This window comes from Azolla caroliniana, unplaced genomic scaffold (assembly GCF_043228905.1).
Source record: "Azolla caroliniana isolate FFs.n. ecotype wild unplaced genomic scaffold, voAzoCaro1.0.p SCAF_1, whole genome shotgun sequence".
NCBI classification, from domain to species: domain Eukaryota; kingdom Viridiplantae; phylum Streptophyta; class Polypodiopsida; order Salviniales; family Salviniaceae; genus Azolla; species Azolla caroliniana.
Genome location: NW_028230436.1, coordinates 32,401,790 through 32,422,863, shown reverse-complemented (window position 1 = coordinate 32,422,863; position 21,074 = coordinate 32,401,790). Strand labels below are relative to the sequence as shown.

Sequence of the window (21,074 nt, the reverse complement as noted above, 5' to 3'; positions counted from 1 at the left end):
ATTTACATATACAAGGAGGGCAAGTATGGATTTGAACCTTGCACCTCCAAGTTAGGAGTCAAATGGCTTGCCATTAAGCCATGGTATTTAGTTAAAATTATATTTATATCATTATACTTTTACATGTAAATTCTCATCCATGAGAGCTAAAATGAGTGACATGGTTAGCATGCACCACATGTAATACTTAAGCGCCAAATGGCAAACATGCAATTTATGCATGTCTTGTACCCTCACATGCATCATATGCATGAGAGCATCTATAAAAGAGGGAAGGGGGAGGAGAAAAACACGGTTTTTTTTTAATGAAAATTAAGAAGAAGAATTTCGTTATCAAATCAATCATGTAATCTCATCTTCTCTCTTTTCCAATCTATCTTAAGTACTTTCTCGCCAAAGCTTGTATTGACTCTAAATCCTTCTGGTCCAGAACCCCGGCGGTTCCGCCTCACGATCCGCGCATAGTGACGAATCTTCACGACAGCGTGGAGGCTCTTGTGGGCCAATTAGCTTGGTAGAGCTTGGATTGTCCTTCGGTGGAGGACTTGGCCGAGTTTCGTCGTCTGAGTTGGCGTTCAACTCTTCCTTGATCGGGTTGGATGGAGTCGCATCGGGCTTATACCAAGACGTCGCGACTTATCCACACCGCTCGGGTCGAGGGGTTGAAGCACTTGTACGCCTTTTTCGCGGACAAGTATCCTATGAGGATACATTCTTCCGACTTTGCGTCGGGCTTCTCTCAACTTTCGTTCGGGATGCGTACATTCGCAATGCTTCCGAACACCTTGAGGTGCGAGAGGATGGGCTTCCTTCCAACGAAGATCTCGTATGGAGTAAGCTCGTGCATGCTATTTGTGGTGCATTGATTCATGAGATAGACGGTCGTGGATGCCGCTTCCGCCCAATAGAAGTTCGGCATGTGCTTGTCACGCATCATGGCGCGTGCTACCTCGAGTATTTGCCGATTCTTTCTCTCGGCTACTCCGTTTTGTTGGGGAGTGTGTCGGCATGAGAATTCTCTACGAATGCCTTCACCTTGGAGGTAAGAGGTGAACTCATCAGAGAAGTACTCCTTTCCTCCGTCCGATTGTAGGAATCGAATGTGCCGACCGGTTTCTTTCTCCACTTGGCTTTTGAGCCTTTGAAAGTGGGAGAGCACTTCGTTCTTCTTCTTCATTGGGTATATCCACGCGTAGTGCGTGTGGTCGTTGATGAAGGTGACGTAGTAGCGGCATCCGCTGAGCGTCGACGTTTGAGCCGGTCCCCATACATCCGAGTGTATGACGTCGAGGAGGCCTTTGCTTGTGGAGCTCTCCTTCGGGAATGGGAGTCGATGTTATTTGCCGAGTTGGCATGCTTCACACACTCGGTCGACTCGTTTTGATTCGAAGGCCAGGAGTCTGATTACGACTCCCTTTGACTGCATTCCGCGAAGCCGTTGGAGGTTTACGTGGTCGATTCGCTTGTGCCACAACTCGATGTTTGTCTCGATCTTGAGACCTTTGGCGTACATGGCCGATTTTACCTCGTTTGAGTCGAGGATGAACAAGTGACCGTCTCTCCGTCCCTTGGCTATGAGTCAGTCGTCTTTCTCGATGAAGCAACCTTCATTGTTGAAGCGGACTTGCATGCCTTGCTCCACGATTTGGTCGACCGAAACCAAATTCTTTGTTATTGTGGGCACGTGCAAGACATTCTTGATGCAAATTTGCTCGCCTTCTTTCCCGAATGGGATGTAGAGTGTCGTCTCTGGTCTCTATGTAGCCGGGTCGATCCGACGTTCGCAAGTCGCGAAACCACTCTTGGTGCGACGTCATGTGGTGCGAGGCGCCGGAGTCTATGAACCACGCGTGTTCAGAGTTGGAGGTGCTAGCAGAGTTTGCGGGATCGGAGGCCATGATAGAGTTCGCTCTATGCCTCATCACGAATAATCCGCCGTAGTCCGCCTATTCCGTGTTCGCGACGTAATTTGTGAGTTGCCGGCTTGTTGAGGCCGACTCGCTTCGTCTTTTTCGGCACTCCTCTTCGCGATGGCTGATTTTGCCGCAATAGTTGCACGTAGGTGGCGTCGTTCGCCGACCTTGTTCAACGTGGAAGCTCCCCCTTCTTGTGAAGGTTCCTCGATGGCTTCCGTTTCCTTGCCGAAATTGTGAATTCCCTTCGTGGGATAGGTCGAATTGACCTCTTCCGCGTCGACCTCGTCTATGGGCACCATCCGTATTGAAGAAGAGCATTTGTCCTTCCGATTTGCTGGTCTTTGGTTGAACGTGGTTTTCTTTGACCAATAGCATTGATTGGAGGTTGAAGAACGAGGGAGGGGTATCTCTTGCCAAGATTGCCGTTCTCAACGAGTTGAATCGTTGTGCGAGGCCGCCCAAGCATACTTGTACCATCTCGTCCTCGTCGATGTTGACGTTGATGGAGCCAAGAGAGTCGCAAATGCTCTTGATCTTGGCGGTGTAGTCCGTCACGGACATTTCTTTTTGTCGTGAAGTTGAAGCTTGCGCGCGGATGTGTCCACGGCGAAAATCTTCTTGAGATTTTCCCACGCCTCTTTGGGCGTCTTGGCGTCACGAATGTGGCTAAGCATGTGGTCGTTTACACATGTTTCCAAGCAATACATTACCCGACTCGCGCCTTGCTCCCACGTTGGGTAGTTGGCGTGTGTGGTTTTGGGTTTGTTTTATTGTGCGTCGTTGATGTAGCTCCAATACCCTTGGCCGATAAGGTATTGATTCATCTTGTACTCCCAAGATGAATAGTTGCTTCGGTCTAGCTTTTCGCTAGGGAGCGAGCTTCCCATTTGTTTGTTCATGTTGATTGTTGTGTCTTCCGTTTTGTTTTTCTTCTCTTGGTCGCATACACGTCCTTCGTAGCGGCACTACGGTAACAGATAGCGAATAGCCGGGATTTGTCGTCGGCGTCTCGAACACACAATCACGAATAAGCAGTGGGCTTAGTGGATTTCCTAAACCACGTGCTCTGATACCATGTTAAGTAATTAGGTAATTAACTAGGGTTAATTAGAGACTAATTATATGGTTACGTTAAGCAACGGAAGATTAGTATGATATGCACGTGAGAGTGTGTGAGAGGAAGAGAGAGAGATAGAGAGAGAGAGAGGAAGTTACACTTGAACACAAAGATAAATGGGGGATGATTGACTATATTGAAAAGTGTCATCAACTACAAAAATACCCATAATGAGGTATATATACAACCCATGTGCAAAGGTGCACATGTGTGGGTAGAACATAGGTACTTATGTGTAAGTCCTACATTAAATGTACTAAGGAGTGGAGGATCTAGAATATCCTACTTAAGTACAAGGTCCTATTTAAAGGCTTAAGGTCAACACATTAACTAGATTCGATCTAGGTAACTACTAAGTTACATGTGTTGACTAACTAGATTAAACTAGTTGAGCTTGATATCTCAACAATTATCAAATATTTAGCGTCCAAAACAATGTTGTAAACATCAATGAAGAGAATAGGGGGATTGCGCTACATCCTTAGACATCCATATGGGTATAATTGAATGTGAAAACATGTTGGTTATGTGAGATTATGAATAGAACCCCAAGCCTAGTTGTTTTATCAGTTATTGATCCCCACCCTTTGATATATACTCCAGGCTTTGACGGTTACATATGTAAGATGTGAAGTAGTGGTATGGTATGCTTATTGTCGAAGCTTGACAATTTAGTTTTTGTTAGGTCATATACTTGTTGCGCATGTATTGGCTCTTTTGCCAAGAGTTGAATCAAATGCCTACATTTGCCAACAAATGGTAATGTGGGAGGTGAATATATTGTAAGGGCACAAATTGTTTCACTTGCCACAACCCATTTATATGTTTGTCACATTGCCCATGTCATTGACAAACATCCTTAGGTTAAAATGTTTGTACATTGCCTTGGTGTCTTGCTAAACGAGTGTGATTTGCATTACTCAGAAAATAAGTTCCAACATATTGGATAATTTCCCAAATGGTAAACTAATTAAAAAAACTTGTCCACGACAATATTGTAGTTACTAAGAGATAGATAACATGGAAACTTTAATCTATCTACAGTGTTAGAGTGCCTTTGTCATAGATTTTTAAAATTTACAACATGATTTTGGATACTTTTACATAACTAGGTAGATTGCCTTTCTCGTAGACTTTTACGATTTACAACATCAATTTTGAAACTTTAATGTGACTAGATAGTTAGAGTGCCTTTCTCGTAGACTTTTACCATTTACAATATTGTTTAGGAGACATTAACCTGACTACATTGTTAGAGTGCCCTTCTCATATACTTTTACAACTTACAACATCATCTACCAACGGTTGTCCTTTGGAGACTCGATGCCCTGAACTTCAGTAATAAATCGTACACAATGTGTTAAGGCATAAAAAGTTAAGCTATTGTCTTGTTTTCCTAGCACACCTTAACTTGAAGGTAAAAGTAATCAAGCACGTGGATAGAGATATACACTTCCATCTTGACAAAATAAACAACAACAAATATTTGCTTGGAATTTCAATATCTACAGACTACCACATAATGCTCATGGAATTTTAGTTGGATATATTGTGAATGACACGTTGAACACAATAAGAACTTAGAAAAAAACATTTTCTTTTTGTCCCTTCATCAAAACTATTACACCAAAATCAATGTCTAGCTCCAATAAGTTTTTGTTTTGCAAAATTCCGAGGATTAGAATTGTACAACATGATAATTTCTTTTCCTTCACTAGTTCCACCAACATTTGCAAAATGTTGGATTAGAAATTGTGTGGACTAGGTTGAAACATCAAGAAGTTATGAGCATGCCTCCTAAGACGGAGAGGTTTTGAACTTAACAAAAGGGAAATTGGCAGATGAGCAATATGTATAAAAGCTCACTTGTTCTTCGAAGGTTCAGTAGTGTAGGCATGTGCATTTAAATGATAAAGGTAAAAAAGGAGATATGAAGCGTATTGTAGAGCTAGCTACCTGACCAACCATAGTAACAACAAGATGGACAATGTTCTAAGAGTATGAATTGATAAATAAAAAGACTTCACGATTGATTTTAGCTTAAAAAGGATCGCCATTTATGGGTAGCTTCTAAGGCTATATGAATGCACACTTTATGTTGTTTGGATTGCTTGTTGTGAGTTAATTGATTACACCTTGGGGCCCACAACTATAATGGTAACTAATACTAGGTGATTGCCATAAATGTATGTGTTGGATCTCTCCATGCTCCTATTTCTTCTTGATGTATGTCAATTTATTGCTACTAATTATTGGTACCTCGGTACGACAACTAATGGAATTAGTTGGACACGGAAAAGACTGGAGCAAATAGTTCATTGCTCGCATTCTAAGGTGTTTGGCTAGCGCGGGTTATTTTCGCATGCGGAGGTTAATTATCGTAATTAGCACACCAATGAGCACGTTAACGCTAATGACCTGAACCTATAAATAAAGAGTACTCATTACCATACTTGTAGAGAATGTGTTTTAAGTATAAAGGCACGTTGGGTAGAATAGGAGGAAGAAGTGTATCAATGTCTCTCTAAAGAATTGTATAAAGAGCATATGACCATATCCCCCACTCTAGATGCACCATCTTCTTGGTATAAGAGGAGATCAATTCATACCAATTACTGCAGACTAGAGGCAATGCCCACATTAGCCAGTAGCTCCCATCTTTTGGCAATCCTTGCCGTGGCGCTACTAGTTACGTCCGGTGATCCCGTGTCCGCGGGCTACATTGGATCGCCCCCAAGGTCTCGTCCCACAGCGGCGTTCATTTTCGGGGACTCGCTCGTGGACACGGGAACCAATAACCGGCTTCCATCAACCATCTCCAAAGCCGACCACCATCCTTACGGCATAGATTTCCCCGGGGGCCAACCCACCGGCCGCTACTGCAATGGCCGCCTCGTCTCTGATTTCGCGGGTACGTGATATATATGTTGTGTTCGAAATCCTTCTCTCTTTCGTATTAATCCGGCAACTATTAAGGATGAGTTGGGTGTCCACAATGTAAGGTTATTTAAGTACATATTTGGAGCTATGGGTCAGTAGGACCATAGCTCCTCCTTTACTTTTAGCATAAACCATTGAGATTGCATTAGAAAAAAATGGGAGTGCCAAGATTAGGAAACACTACCATTAGTGCATCAGGCGGCCTGTAGCTGTCACTCAAGTCCATCCAATGCCTCACACTCACATCATTCAATCATATTTAAAGATAGTAATTAAGGACCCCAAGCATCTAAAGAAATGGCAGCTAATGATTTATACATGTTTTGAATGGAATACTAGTTGAATATTGGGGAGTGAAACATCCCTTACCGTACAACGATCCCGGCAACACCGGCGAGACGATGCTCCTCGGAGCCAACTTTGCATCGGGAGGGGCGGGCATTCTCAATGACACGGGCCGAGTCTTTGTATGGAGTTACAATATATTTGGAGTGATCATGATTGAACCTTTTCTTTGTGTGTGTGTGTGTGTGTGTGCGCGCGCCAAGGTTAGGGGGGATTATATTGTCTAGTATAGTGATGTGTTTGTTTGATTTTTTTATGTGGTTAACCAGATTCAGCGTTACCGGATGAGTGATCAAGTGAGTCAGATGGGCGAGTATGCTGATGCGCTGAAGATGATGGTGGGCGATGCGGAGGCAACCCGTATCCTCAATGGTGCCTTCTATTCCATCAACATTGGATCGAACGACCTCCTCAGTAACTACCTCCTCCCTTTCTCGCCTCGCAAGCGACAATTCACATTCCCGGAATTCCTCGATCTCCTAATGTCCGTCCTCAACCAACAAGCGAAGGTATCCGAATTCATGCATCGGCTAACTCCAAAACTACTACACAACGTTTGAGTTAGTCATTTTTCAATGGCAATAATAAACATGAATCTATTGGAGCAAATTTGAGTAGTCATTTTCAATAGCATATATGTATGTATGTATGTATCTATTCAGAAATTTTGTGGCACAAAATCTAGTTTGTTTTGCTAATTCTGTGACGGGTCGATCGATCGACAGACACTTTACAGCTATGGAGCACGCAAATTAGTGTTCGCAGGAATGGGGCCGATTGGATGCATGCCTTTGAACATTGGAGAGCGGTTCCTCATTGATCTGACGGGTGCATGCATCGAAAGCTTTCAGCAGGTACCCGAAATGTAGCGCCCAACTTGTGCATAGCAAATAAAAATTAAGCAAAGGACCAGAGTTTCATCTATTTTCTTAGTACTGGTATTCATAATGATGATGGTGATGGTGATAGATGGCAATCGCGTTTAACGACCACCTCAAGTCGATGCTTGCGGACTTGCAACAAGAACTTCCTGATTCCACCATATTCTATTCGAATGCATACGACATAGCTATGGATATCATTCAGAACCCTTCAGAGTTTGGTATGCAACACTAAATTAAAAGAAAACACACACACACACACACAATTCAATGTCATGTGATGATATTACTACTTAAGCTCCTTTGGCAATGAACCATGATTAAAATTTTCTAGTGCATTGTATCTCCTGGCTAGATAGATCATAATGAATGAATGGGTGGATCCAGGACTAATGTAGCCATGGGGATGGGACATGTGTAGGGTTTACGAATGTGAACACTGCATGCTGTGGGAGGGGGACTAAGTACCGCAGTCTGCTGGGATGCCAACCATCCTTCAAGATCTGTGAAGACCGCGACTCGTATGTCTTCTGGGACCCATTCCATCCTTCCGAAGCCGTGAACCGGATTATCACCAATCGGGTTTTCTTCGGTCCCACGTCCGACATCAGCCCCATGAACCTCTCCCAGCTGGTCTTCTAGGCTCTAGCTAGCTAGCTAGCTAGCAAGTCTGCCATCAATCAAATCATTCTTATTTATTTTTTCTCTTGAACCCCCCCCCCCCCCCAATATTGACCACATATATATATGTGAGCATTGTACTAATTTCTGAGGATTTTGTTTATTCTCCTATGTTCCTTGGTATCACACATCATCAGTCAAATCAGCCATGATACTAATGAAAGTATACATAATCAAGCCTTCCAAGTCATTACAATATTATATAATGTAGACCCATTCATGAAAAATGTATGAATCCTTGCGGCCTCCCATATATTACTGATAGGTAATACTCTGATGCCTGAGCAAGCTCTAATTATTTTGGTCTTGTGCACATTCTTCCTCGGGGTCGATTGCTTTTTATTTGTTGTTGTTTTTATATTAGCATTAAGAACAAGATTATATACTACCAAAAAAAATGATACACATTAATTGATGCCAGGTTTGGTAGATCACATCTTCGTACTAATGTTTTTTTTTGGGTGCATACTGAGCTTCAATATCGGAGATCACAGCAAATGCAGGGGTGAGTGGACCAATTTGTCCTAAAAATCTCACTAATTAGCCTATCACAAGCCCCCCCCCAACCCATTTGAGAGGATAGCCTATAGGGATGAGAGAGCTTGTCGAAACTCCCCTTTTAGTACTCCATTTCTATGCTTTCAAGGGGCAAATTAGGACCTCCTAACCGCCCTAAATGATGAAATATCTCCTCTCTCATTGCTGAATTCTGTAAGTTTCGATGAGCTCAGAGCACATACACCTTGGAGCTGGTTAACTTAAAACAGCTTAGCTATCTTGAACCTAATGTGACCTTTCTGGGTCCATGCCATTATAATCCCATACATCCCTTCCAAGAGAAGAGACATGAAAAGATTTGAAGTCCAAAAGCTTAGTTTTCCTCGGGTGTCACAGCACTTTGCATACAAAATTCCTTGAGGTCCAAAGGATATCGTGGAGACTCTTATGGCCATTGATTGATTGGCCTTTTGGAGGCACAATAACTAAGTGGGTTCAATCAATCTTTGATGTTTGAAGGCACTAGAATTCTTCATCAAATGTGTGGGTCATGGTCATCAATGTATTTGTTGACCTGAGGGTGCATCGCCTAGTCGAAGAAGGTCAATAGTTTACGCCTAGAGCACATGTCAAGTTTTAGAATTCCTTAGGGATGGACTCCCATACATTTTTGCATTTAAGTGTTTTATTGTTACAACCCAGTTTGGACAACCGACAACATAGTAGTAAATTGTTCTTTGGATGTCATTCTTGTATTAGGAAGTTGTGTATGAACAACCTTGTTGCGCCAAGTGTGTGCTTGGAAACTTTCACTGGCACCATGGAATGTTCTCATTGCAACCTCGTGTAGCTCGTGTTGTAAATATGACATGCATAAGCTTCCTTCACTACTTTTATGAACTTCAAAACACATTTCTTATTTTCCATGGTAGGGTTATCACATGATCATGATCATGATTTGCAATCGTGAGTTAAAACTTGGTTGGGTGAAACAATAATTTGATTACATGCATCAACCTGGATTATTGACATAATTAATGCACCTTCGTAGTGGAGTTACTCAAATTCTATTTGATACACATAATTCCATTTTTATCGTGTTAGAACCAATCCCTACGGAGTACGAGAAATAGATGGTGTTTCATTAGGATATAAAATATAAGATGGTGGGTGTGCATTGGTGATGTCACATTTAGTACTCTTTTGTAAACTTGAGGTTGGAAGGGGGGAGTTGTATTGAGTTAATATCTTTGAATTCTCTTTACTGACAATCAATGATAGGATTTGATGACCGTCCACTTGTCCTAGGTAACTGAATACGTCACTGACATGTAGTTTTTTTTTGAGAGAGTGAGTTGAATGGAAAACCTTTACTCATCAACGTGGACAATGAGAGAACTTATGTAGCTTTATAAACAGCTTGTACCAAAACCTCTTTCATAACATATTCTCTCTACTTCACTATTGGCTTCATAATTCCATTTATATTTTCACCCACAACAAACCAAACATCACTTATAAAGTATAAAAAGTGTTCATTCATAGTCCTAACCATGAAACTTTAAGATGGATAATATGAAAATAAATTTGGAAACCCTCTCTTAAAGTTTTAAGTTTATTGATGTTTTTGTGCATCAAGGCACGGAACAAGATTGATTTTGAAGAGGCCATGTGGGGCAAATGCTCCAAACCCTAGAAGGACATGTAGAATGGAATTTTGGATCAATGACAACAATTGAATGTTGATCAATGAATATGTCACAACGTGCGCATATACACACATCATCTTTCAATATTATTATGTGGTTTGTGTAGTTAAATATTGTTTGTGATCAATTACATCATATTTATATATAAGTTATGGGGATTTTGAGTAACATCAAGGTATGAAAACCAAATATGTGTCGTTGTTATAACATCATGTTGATCTATGAAAAAGTTGCATTTGTGCTTTTGGACAATTAGCTTAGAATGTCAATACACAATGAAGTTAGGAATTTACCATTCCAATAAGACAAACATGTTTTTAAACTACGTACCCCATGTAAATAGTGGGTTATCTGTCAAATGCTAATGTTGGTGACAATATTAATAGAAGACTCGTAGTCATTGTCGTAGTTTTTCAAACAACTTTCGGGGATCTTGGTTCACTTTAATTTTGAGTAAAGTGACTCAAAGGGTTATAGTTACGATAGCTTTTTGAAGCGCTTTTTGGGATCTAGAATTCAGAGGACATACAACTAAAGACATGCAAACCTCTGTGTGTGTGTGTGTGTGTGTGTGTGTGTAGGGGGGGTGGGGGCAAATCAACTAGACTCTAGAGGGATAAAGTAGAGTGAATATGTCCACTTAACATAAAAGAGCTTCCATATGAGAACATTAAAGACAAGTGCAACGCTCCAATCTCACCTTTTCTTTTCTTTTTTTTGGTAAAAGCACACAATTATAATAATTGTATGTAAAATACACTTAGTTACAACACTTCTTAGTCTCCTCTACCTATCATATGCCTATGTAGGGAGAGGGATGTCCTGGAATGGCATTTGAGTAAATGTTCTCCACATGCTCTAACATCTAAAAATTCCACATGAGAATACCTTTCAACTTCTTTATACAGGCTTTCACCCTATGTCTATTATCAAACATGAAAGCATTACGCATATTCCAATTGTGTTGTAGTCCCCAATAACAAAATTAGAACAATATCTCCATCTCATCATTTGAACCATTTTGAACATATTGAGAAAATACCTATTGTTGAGGTCTCAAACAACAACGAGTTAAAACTTGCCAAATGTTCGATAAGTACTTCCAAATGGTACATGCTATAAGACATTTAATGAACCTATGTGTACTATCCTCCAATGGAACAATGCAAAAGAAACAAGTGCCAAACCCTAATCCTCGTCTCTTTACAACCGAACCTAATGGGAGCCCACCAATCATGACTCTCCATATGAATACCTTTGCACGAAATGGTAGATGGGAATGCCAACCATGTAATATTTTCCACCACCTTGCATCAGACTTACATACATTCCACAACTTCCCTGCTTTAGGAGATAGCCAAGATAATGATGTCATTGCATGATCATACAATATATTTGTAGTGACCTGTAACAAGTGTGTACCATCTTGTAATTGCCAATCCACCCAAGGTGCGACATTTGTTTTTTTTCCAAAAAAAAACCTACTTCCATTAGTTAAGGTAATGTACATAGGATAATTTACAATTCATATCTTACAAGTCATCTTGCATGTCAAAAGAAAACAATATGTGTAGAGGAAACAACAAAAACAACTCCAAAACACCACATCATTCGATGCGCATAGCATTACCCGAATACATACTCTCCATGTGAGCCTCATACAACCCGAATTCAGCATAGGCTTCCTCCATTCACTTCTTGTGGCAGCACCCATTTAGATGTTAGGTACACTCGGAGGGAACAACCACCGTGATGGTTGATAATTCCACTTCGCTTTACCATCCACCATCTGCAACATCGACGAACCGCTCCCTTTTAGAAGGAACCGAGCTCTAGCTTCTTCACTTGCGTTAGAGGGCCCTTGAAAACTTTCAAACTCTCCTCGTAACGTAGAAATAAGATTAAACCAGATCATCATTAAATTCTCAGCTGGTGGGGTTCGCTTACCTGCAAAAGTCTCCTTGCACCTAGATACCCACACTTGCCAAACCATAAGGCGGACCACAATAACCATATGTCCACGTAGCGTTCATGTAAGAAGAATGAACCTCCTTGCACTGGTTGTACAGTTCCTTGTATCACCTTTAAAGAAGGACTATTTCCATTCCACCCTTGAAACCACGAAGCCGATTTAGTGGCCAACCAAGTGACTGTTGCGCTCGATAGATGAACCTCAACCCCAAACCGAGCCAAGATTCTTAAGCTCCTCATCCAAATTTCTTGGGCTCGTGGGCAACACCACAAACAATGTGCGATGTCCTCCAAGCTCGCACTGCAGGCCTTGCAACTACTCATGCCACCTCTATTCCCAAGCCACTCTCCCGTTGGAACAACCCGATGGGTGATTAACCAGGAAAACACTTTGACCCGCTCGAGAAGGGATGAGTTCCATATCCTTCTCCTGGTTCTATCCACGAAAACTAAATCAACAGCTACATGGGCCCACTTGTTGGCACACTTCTCACGATACCAACCTAACTTTCTCCCTAAGCGCGTCGAGTATTCGAAGAAACCTAATGATTTATCTTGTTCTCCCTTCCACGTATATTCAGCGGGATCCCATTTTAAGCACTCAAGAGGCTTGCCTTCAACCACGTACAAGATCCAGTCCTCCTCAACCTCTTCGACTACTGGATTCACCTTCCATTTCCTTTCGTCTCTTGCCACAATTCTAATTGGGTACCAACATGCACTTTCATCTATTGATCCCAACTGGACGATCTTCCCATTCTTTCCTAGACCCCTGACATTGATAATTTTTCCGGAATCATCACATTTTCCGAACCATTCACCCTCTTCCTCATTACCAATAGGAAGCGAGTAGACAACTGTATTGACTAGGTCAAGCATCTTTTTGCCATTTCTGACCTTTCCCACGTCTTCATATAATTTATCATGATTACTGCCGGACAACCGCATCCAATCTGCCACTGAGTGAATCCCTTGACAATACAATATAGACCACGACATACGCTTGCTATGTCCAAGCATCTTTCCCTCTGGCGATTGTACAGTCTCGTTCCACAATAGGGGTTGGCGCATCCATTCAGCACTAGTACTTGGACGATTCTGACTTAGATGCCCACGGAGCATACTCCACGATCAGCCAACCGGTTAGATTTCCTCAACTTTAAGTCCATACAAAAAAGCCATGATGTGTGACTTCCATTGCCCACCTAGTCTAGGACTCCAATGAATGCTCCTATTATGTATCAATGTTCCATAACTCGTTACCGGGTAGCAAGCTCCTTACCAATACCTTACATAACAATGCATGACTCTGCAATCCAGGGTCAATCTGTCCTAAACCCCCTTACTCTTGGGAAGAACCAACGTAGACCGTGATACTTTGGCTGTCGCGTTGTCTTTCCTGATCCCAACCCATAGGAATCCCCTAATACACGCTTTAACAGTACGAATAGCTTGCTTGTCAAACATCCACACTGAAACTGCATGCCATAATGTAGACAAGAGCACATGGTTAGCTACTATGATCCTGCTAGCCAATGATAAGTTCATCCCTGACCAGTTGTGAATTTTGTCACAGATTTTACTTTGAAATTGTTGCAATTGAATTACTTTGTCAATATCTACACCAATCCACGTTCCCAGATACCTAGTGGCTTCCCCGTTTGCAATCCATTTGAATTCAACATTTGACTTCCAAACAGTCTCAGACTCCGAGCTGATCCAGAAACTCTTGGACTTATTCCAATTGATGGAGGCTCTTGATGCTTTGCGAAAGAGATCAATAGCACTCTGTGCCTGCTCAAGATTCGCTTCATTTCCTTGGAGGTATAACATTGTATCGTCCGCAAACTCCGAGTCCAGCACGGACTTCCTTGAGTTAGGGATCGAAAGACCATGGAGATTTGCCCCTTGACTATTAAAAAAGGCAGACATAGTGCGACATTTGTTTTCAATGGCAAAGATCCTTGCAACAATGGTATATCTTGTAATTTCTCCCAAATAAATCCATAATTTGGGGGAATACATAACCATCACTTGGCATCTTCAAATTCTGACAACCTTTGAGATTCATTATCAACCACGTCTTCCAAATGTACAATCCCCAATCGAAATAAACGATTGGATTGAGATCTGACCTTATCTCTCTCTTTCATTCATTTTCCTTCTCACACCATTTTGTTTATTCACACATTACACATTTACTCCATATCCATAAAAATAAACAATAGCTACCATAGAAGTTGGGTGGTAAACCTTGTTGTATATTAAGAGGTTCTGCTTGAAATTGGCGTTGTTTAGCATATTTTATTATAAGTTATATTCTCACAAATACAAAGGAATAAAATTGAAGTTAATCGACGTTTGTGGGCATTAATACACCAAAATGAGAACAATTTTCTCAACTCTTGCCTCTGCTCTTTGATGATGTGATTGGCAATAGATTTCAAAAACAGAAAGAATATTCTCCTCAATATCTTATACTTCTACATCCGCAAAAGAGTAACTTTGCTTCTTTTCTAGATGATTTATGCTTAGTCAATATAGAATATGACCACAAAAGAGGTGAAGTTTGGTCCTTTCTCTGATGATCTATACTTGATGAGATGGAATATATTATATACTATTTGTATATTGCCTCTAGTCACTTTAATTTTAATACCAATGGAGGATATTTTTTATGAAAAAAAAAACTGAGAACATTTTTCAACAGGTTTTGTGGGGCAAATGCTTTGGAAGTTTGAAGCTTTGAAGGATACGAGGAATAGAATAATTGGGTAATTAACATCATGATTTTGATAAATAAACATGCCATGGTATTTGCATGGAAATGCTAGCTTTCTATCAATATTACATGCGGTGGATTAAATCATCTTTATATAATGTTATGTGGTTTGTTAGCAATTTTTTAGACTTTTTTTGTTGCGAAAATAAATGCATGACAGTTGCTATAGTATTATTTGAATATGTGAAAATGTCTTATATTTTGTGCTTCTAGACAATTAACAAAGTCTTTTGAACCCGGAGGCAAGTAGAAACTTGCCATTCCAATAAAATTGTCATGTTTTAAAAGTACACGTCCCATGAAATTGTAGGTTGCATGTTAAATCCTAACATTGGTGATGACCATTTACATGTGATATTTGTATCGGTGATGATGACCATATTGCATGGTTTGTCATAGGAGGCATTGTTTCTCGTTTCTTTGTATTTCACATGCTCAAGAGTTCGAGCACAGAAGTCATGGCCTCGGTTTTGAACACCGACAAAGATTATTAGTACATTATTATTATTACTACTACTATTTGAAGTAGTACATATAGTGGTAGTTTCATGTTAATAAATGTGAACCACTACTTCCTTCTCTTTTTCATTTTTTTGCTTTTGAGCATTACCAACAAGATTACACATATTGGTGGCAATATTGGGAAAGCACCATTTCTACATCAGCGTGACATCCTACACCCTCCATGAATGTTGATTGTCGAACAAAAAATAAAGGACCCACCCACCCCTCCAAGTCTCTATCTTTATACAAAGTTGTCGGTTGGATTCCACCATATCTAAAACACTTCAATAGAACGGTTTCTTACACCTTCACAACAACTAAAAGTATTTGTGGGGTAAGTTTTCCATTTCAAGAATATTTGTACTATCTACCTAATCAACCTTAACAAATGTGTAAGTGTATTATCACTAATATATATAAGTACTGTAGTACATATCATTTTGTTTCAGAGATTTGATGAAGGCATACTATAGACATGGTATCGACTTCATATTCCCAATAGGTGAAAGAGCATGTACATTTGGATGCTCACGAGACAAGTACCCTCGTACAAATTTCGTCCCTATCACACTCGAGTGCATGTAAAGTAGACACATTAGGTTTAAATGTTAGCATAAAACTCTCGAATACATCCAAATTTCTCATACGGATATTATAAAAAGTAGCTATATGTACAACTTTTTGAAAGGTGGCATAACACAAAATGATGCCCCCTACCACCACTATCTCACTCAGTTGCACACGGGGAAGATATGTGCTTGCGAGATTGAAACTTTTAATCTGCAATTCATCGATGACGTGGTAATTACATGCACCACCACACATTTCAATATCCCCATATCCATTTATGTGTTGTTTGCAATTTTCACGCATAAACATGAAACATAACAAAAGCCCCTCACTCATTCACTCATACTCATTTGAAGAGAATAACTACGACAAGTTAAGCATTTCTCCGTCTAAAACTTTCATACCATTACATAAAATGGATACACAAACGAAGTCTGAATGCGAGATTTACACGTGCACAAACACCTATAATGCCAATATTGGCCATCTTAATTTCATTTTTTTTTTTTTTCGGGATACCCATGAAATCCAAATGTGATACAGACACACACAAGAATACATATAAATTTATAATGCCAATAATAATAATGGCCATCTTTCGTAAGGGAGGGAGTTGTTGCAATCTGGGGGTTGGTTGTGGTAGTGGTTGTGGTTGTGTGTGTGTGTGGGTATGGGGGGGCACAAAACATAGAGTCCACATGAGCCGAGAAGAGGTGCATGATGAACCCATGCCCTGTTATTGCCATTTCCATTGCCATTGCCATTGCCATTGCCATTGCCATTGCCATTGCCATGTCAGGCCATTGCCATGCCAGGCCATTGCCATGGACTTGTTAGGCAGGGCTCATGTGAAAAGGGCGAGTGGCCGGACACACTCACACGCCCCATGTGAAAAGGGCCACACCAGAAACAGAGACAAGACACATTCAGAAACAGAGAGACACAAAGCAAAGCTTGATTCGCCATGGCCTCTGCGTTTTTGTTTGTCTTCCTTCTTCAAGAGCAATGCAGTCTGCCTCCTCCTCCTCCTCCTCCTCCTCCTCACTTCCACTTTTCTTCTTCTTCCTCTTGTGAAGAATTTCCCTTGTTTTGAATCCCGGGAGCTTCTGCATCAATCAAGAGAGCATATTTTCTTCACCTTGAATGATCGGGCTTTCTTCTCAGCTGGCAAACATACATGCATCTTTATTGAGACGTCCAGAAGAGGTCTTCAGACTTCTTAGATGGAAGATAACAAAAGGTTTGCTGCCGAAGGCACGCAACGTCAACACTTGGAGCTGGAGAGCCATGGCAGAGCTGAACATGCGGATGGGTTCGGAACAGAATGTTCCAATTCTAGGACTAACGCTGCAAATGCTTCTTGTAAGACCCGGGAAAACAATGTGAAACATTCCAGGGGCTCGAGGAAGCTTCTTTCTCCAGGTAATATATTTCCTCCTGGCATATCCATTTCTCCAAAACATTCAAGCACAAGGCCAGGTCCATCATCTCTGCACAAGAATAAATGGAATTGGTCTGATGAGGTGGCATCATGTAGTAGTAATAGTACTCGCCATTGTAGTAATGGTATTAGCACTGTCCTGTCAAGGAATGCATCTAGCAGTTGTGATGAATCTGGGTCATGTTTACGTTCGGATATGGAATATACACGTATGACCAGTCTGATATCTTTGAATGGAAAACGTATCGAAGTTCCGAATTCCATGGATAGAATCAGATCCCCAAATTCCGCAGTGAAGCACATGGAATCCGCCAGCCGAACAACAAAGCATACGGAATCTGCAAGAAGTGCGATAAAGTATACTCAATCCGCATTGAAGTGGAGCAAATGTGGAAAATCATACAAGGGAAAGGCAGACCCTGGGATTGAAAAATTGCTGGAGACAGACTCCCTCAAACTCGATGTGAAGGGAAAGTCTCATGCTGAATATGGTGCATCAAATTCCAGTTTTTCTTCATCAAGAAGTAGAAGTGTGGTCTATGAACCAACAAAGCTGAATGGTAGCCATGGGATTCATGAGAGAAAAAATTTGTATAATGTTGGTGTACCTGGACATGATGCTGAAAGCAGTTCTGCTGTGGGTGCTGCCTGTCCTTGGGTCTCAAGAAGTAGCACTTCAATTAGCCAATGGAGTGGCACAAGGGGTGGAACATCATCATCATCCTTTAAAGGTGGTCCAGGGCATGACCCAATGCTCAACCAATGCCTGTTGGCACAGGGTGCTGTTGAAACAGAAGGGAGTATTCAGCAGCATATAGGCCAACCATGTCTGACAAGTCACTCGCACAGACATGACGATGATCGTTATTTCAGGTCGACAGCAGAGGAACAGTCCAATAGGTTTCCAAATGGTGATTTACATGGGCTGAACACAGTGAACATTCCAAATGGATCTTCAGATACTTATCCCGAAGTACAGAGTCCACGTCGGCTTTCATCAATCAGATTTCCTGGTGAGAGTTCAATCAGAAGTGGAGCTATGCTATATTCATCACCTTGTTCCTCAAATCTATTGGAAGGATCAAGTAATGAATTTGATTTTTCTCGATCCTCACCACTGCCTTACAGGATCTCAGCACATATCCCATATCAGATAAGTGTTGCGAGGGAACCACCTCCGTTGCCTCTTCCTTCTCTAGATGAATTTAGTTTCTCCCGTCCTCCACCTCCGCTTCCTTTCAGGAATACATCATGGAATGGCAGTAGATCACACAACAGAGGGTTCAACCATGGAGCAAATTCAATGCAAGATCTTTCCTCTGATCATGAATCAGATCTTTATTCTTCTGTGGAATATCAACACCATCTAACAGTTGAGGGCTTGTCTGAGGTATATTGCTCCTGTTCATATGGTTATCTTCTGAAGTGTTTTCAGTATTCTCTATTCCTTTGAAGTTTTACCTTATATGATTAGATCACATAGAGATTGCTTGAAGCTGCATGTGTATTAGGTTTGGATACCCTCCTATGTTCATAAATTTTAAGAATAGGGAGCTTGGGTACAATTACAAAACATCCCAACATAAGAAAGTGTTGATTCTTCAATTAGGTAGACTCCATTAATCCCGAGGCAGAGGATGCTTTTCTAGGCTCCATTAATCCTGAAACAGAGGCTTGAACGTGCAATGAAGCTTGTCACTATTCTTTGTTTAGGAATAATATCAGAATTTCATAGATGATGCTTTCTAGGGTCCATTAATCCACGACATTATGTTGGGTTGGTTTACACTGTATGTTTAAGTAATAATACTACTGAATTTTGTTCCTCATAATGGAGCTGCTTTTGGAGCAGATTTTAGCAACATTGGAACACATTGAAGATTTTACATATGAGGTAATATAATATTGGTATGGTGCTGTTCATTAGGATTTCCCTTTGATGGAGTTCCTAACTTGTAACAATTGCAGCAAATCACAACTCTTGAGGAAACTATATTAGAAGGACTTGGTCTTCATGATCATTATAGCGACATGCGCATTGATGTAGATAACATGTCATACGAGGTAATCATGTTATTTTTAACAAATTGTCGTGCATGCTTTTTGTGTTTTAAGAGTAAGTAGTTATCAGGAGCTTTTGGCCCTTGAAGAGCGTATTGGAGTGGTCAGTACTGGTTTAAGTAAAGAAGCTATCTCAAAGTGCGTAAAGTTGCGGAAGTATGCACCCTCTCCCAGCTGTGTCAACCCTGTTCCAGAGGATATTGAGATTAAATGTAGCATATGTCAGGTATTATATGCAAAGACTTGTGTGGGTAGTAATATTTTACAAGTTTATCTGAATCTTTCCTAACTAAACGTAGTTGAGCTACACAGGAAGATTTTGAAGAATCTCAAGAGCTGGGTTTGTTGGAGTGTGGGCATCATTATCATGTTACTTGCATTAAGCAATGGCTTAATGAGAAGAATCAATGCCCTATTTGCAAGTCATCAGCATGTTAATCTCAAGGTCTAGAGTTGAAGATCTGAATTCTTTACTAGTTTTTTAAGTGACATAGACTGTTATACATTTTGAAGAAATTATCAATTGTTCATAACAGATATGCTCAGTGTAATGGAATTTGAATAAATTCTTGATTACACTAATAAAACATTTAGTTGCACTAATCATTCTTGCACTACAGGAGTTTGACAAAATCAAAACTAATTTCAATTATTGTATGGTTAATGAAAGGAAAAACCTATAACCTTTCCATATTATGATGATCCATGTAGCAATATATTTTGTGAAGAGATTTTATTATTGTCCTCATGAACGCTCAATATGAACTATTGAACCGAGCGAAATATTTTCATGTAGTATGATGGAGTTTAGTGACCCCTGATTTTGATTAATTTTACTAACGAATGTTGGAATTGAGAGTGCATAATTAGACTATGAGAGGAATGTGTAGGCATTGTATTTGCTTGATCATGCTTGGAAAGAAAACTTGATGGTGATCAAAGGTAGAGCATTGTAATAGTGTTTGGCAACCCTTCATGAACTTGTTCAGAGCAAGGTATGCATGGTTAAAGAATTTCCTTGCTTATGCCCCATGCTTGGTCTTACATTGAAAAGAATGTGAGCTAAGTTGTGTTGAAGCAATGATGCCGATGGCAATTAGTGTGTCTGTTTTTTGTTCAGAAAAGGTAATCCTGTAGGTTGGAGTAATGTTTAATATAGTGTGTAAAATGGCAAAGGGAGAGATGGTCTCTAAAAATGTATGGGTGAGTGGGACTTTCTTGTGTAGAGAAGGTGATTTTTTGGATTGGAGTAACATATAGTATAATATGTGAAACATGAGCTTTCCACATTTCTCCCAAGCTGTGATACATGAGCATTGTAAATAACTCTCAATCAGGATAGAATCTATTGACTAATAATTACGCAACTATAATGCATTCTGTCATCGAAACTATTTCTTTGTTTCTTGCATCCGTTTGAAATTTAAAATTTCGTTTTTGCATCTTTTGATTTTTTGTTTATTTCTTTTCATGAGTCTAGGAAGTTGATGTGATGGTTGCTATGCTAATATCTCAATGGCATGTGATTCAGTCTCGAGTAGGTGCATGTATATTTGTGTCTTGACTTGAATATATGAAACATGTTTGGACATTTTCGAACTCTTTTCAAGGAGTCTTAGTGATGCCATTTTCCTACATTTAAGTTCCATAGAGAGGCA

The 21,074-nt window shown here is 40.5% G+C and overlaps 2 protein-coding genes across 2 annotated transcripts; both read left to right on the top strand.

Moving 5' to 3' along the window:
- Positions 1-5,517: 5,517 nt before the first annotated feature.
- LOC147869826 (GDSL esterase/lipase At5g37690-like) lies at positions 5,518-8,107 on the top strand. The gene is made up of 6 exons (XM_087333625.1): positions 5,518-5,944; positions 6,313-6,440; positions 6,588-6,827; positions 7,044-7,172; positions 7,288-7,420; positions 7,621-8,107. Exons 1-6 carry the CDS (start codon positions 5,581-5,583, stop codon positions 7,839-7,841), a joined length of 1,215 nt encoding a protein of 404 aa, XP_087189751.1. The 5' UTR covers positions 5,518-5,580; the 3' UTR covers positions 7,842-8,107.
- An 8,780-nt stretch (positions 8,108-16,887) lies between these two features.
- LOC147869825 (uncharacterized) lies at positions 16,888-20,109 on the top strand. The gene is made up of 5 exons (XM_087333614.1): positions 16,888-18,745; positions 19,208-19,249; positions 19,324-19,419; positions 19,487-19,642; positions 19,729-20,109. The coding sequence occupies exons 1-5, from the start codon at positions 17,138-17,140 to the stop codon at positions 19,852-19,854; spliced, it is 2,028 nt and encodes a 675-aa protein (XP_087189740.1). The 5' UTR covers positions 16,888-17,137; the 3' UTR covers positions 19,855-20,109.
- The last annotated feature ends 965 nt before the right edge of the window (positions 20,110-21,074 follow it).

What these genes read in the sequence shown, in the direction of transcription:
- LOC147869826 (XM_087333625.1), top strand. Translation starts at nt 5,581, where the DNA reads ATGACCATATCCCCCACTCTAGATGCACCATCTTCTTGGTATAAGAGG. An exon ending in CCTCGTCTCTGATTTCGCGG is followed by an intron (nt 5,945 to 6,312) that starts GTACGTGATATA and finishes ATGGAATACTAG; the next exon opens with TTGAATATTGGGGAGTGAAA. An exon ending in GCATCGAAAGCTTTCAGCAG is followed by an intron (nt 7,173 to 7,287) that starts GTACCCGAAATG and finishes TGATGGTGATAG; the next exon opens with ATGGCAATCGCGTTTAACGA.
- LOC147869825 (XM_087333614.1), top strand. Translation starts at nt 17,138, where the DNA reads ATGGAAGATAACAAAAGGTTTGCTGCCGAAGGCACGCAACGTCAACAC. An exon ending in CAGTTGAGGGCTTGTCTGAG is followed by an intron (nt 18,746 to 19,207) that starts GTATATTGCTCC and finishes CTTTTGGAGCAG; the next exon opens with ATTTTAGCAACATTGGAACA. An exon ending in TTAAATGTAGCATATGTCAG is followed by an intron (nt 19,643 to 19,728) that starts GTATTATATGCA and finishes TGAGCTACACAG; the next exon opens with GAAGATTTTGAAGAATCTCA.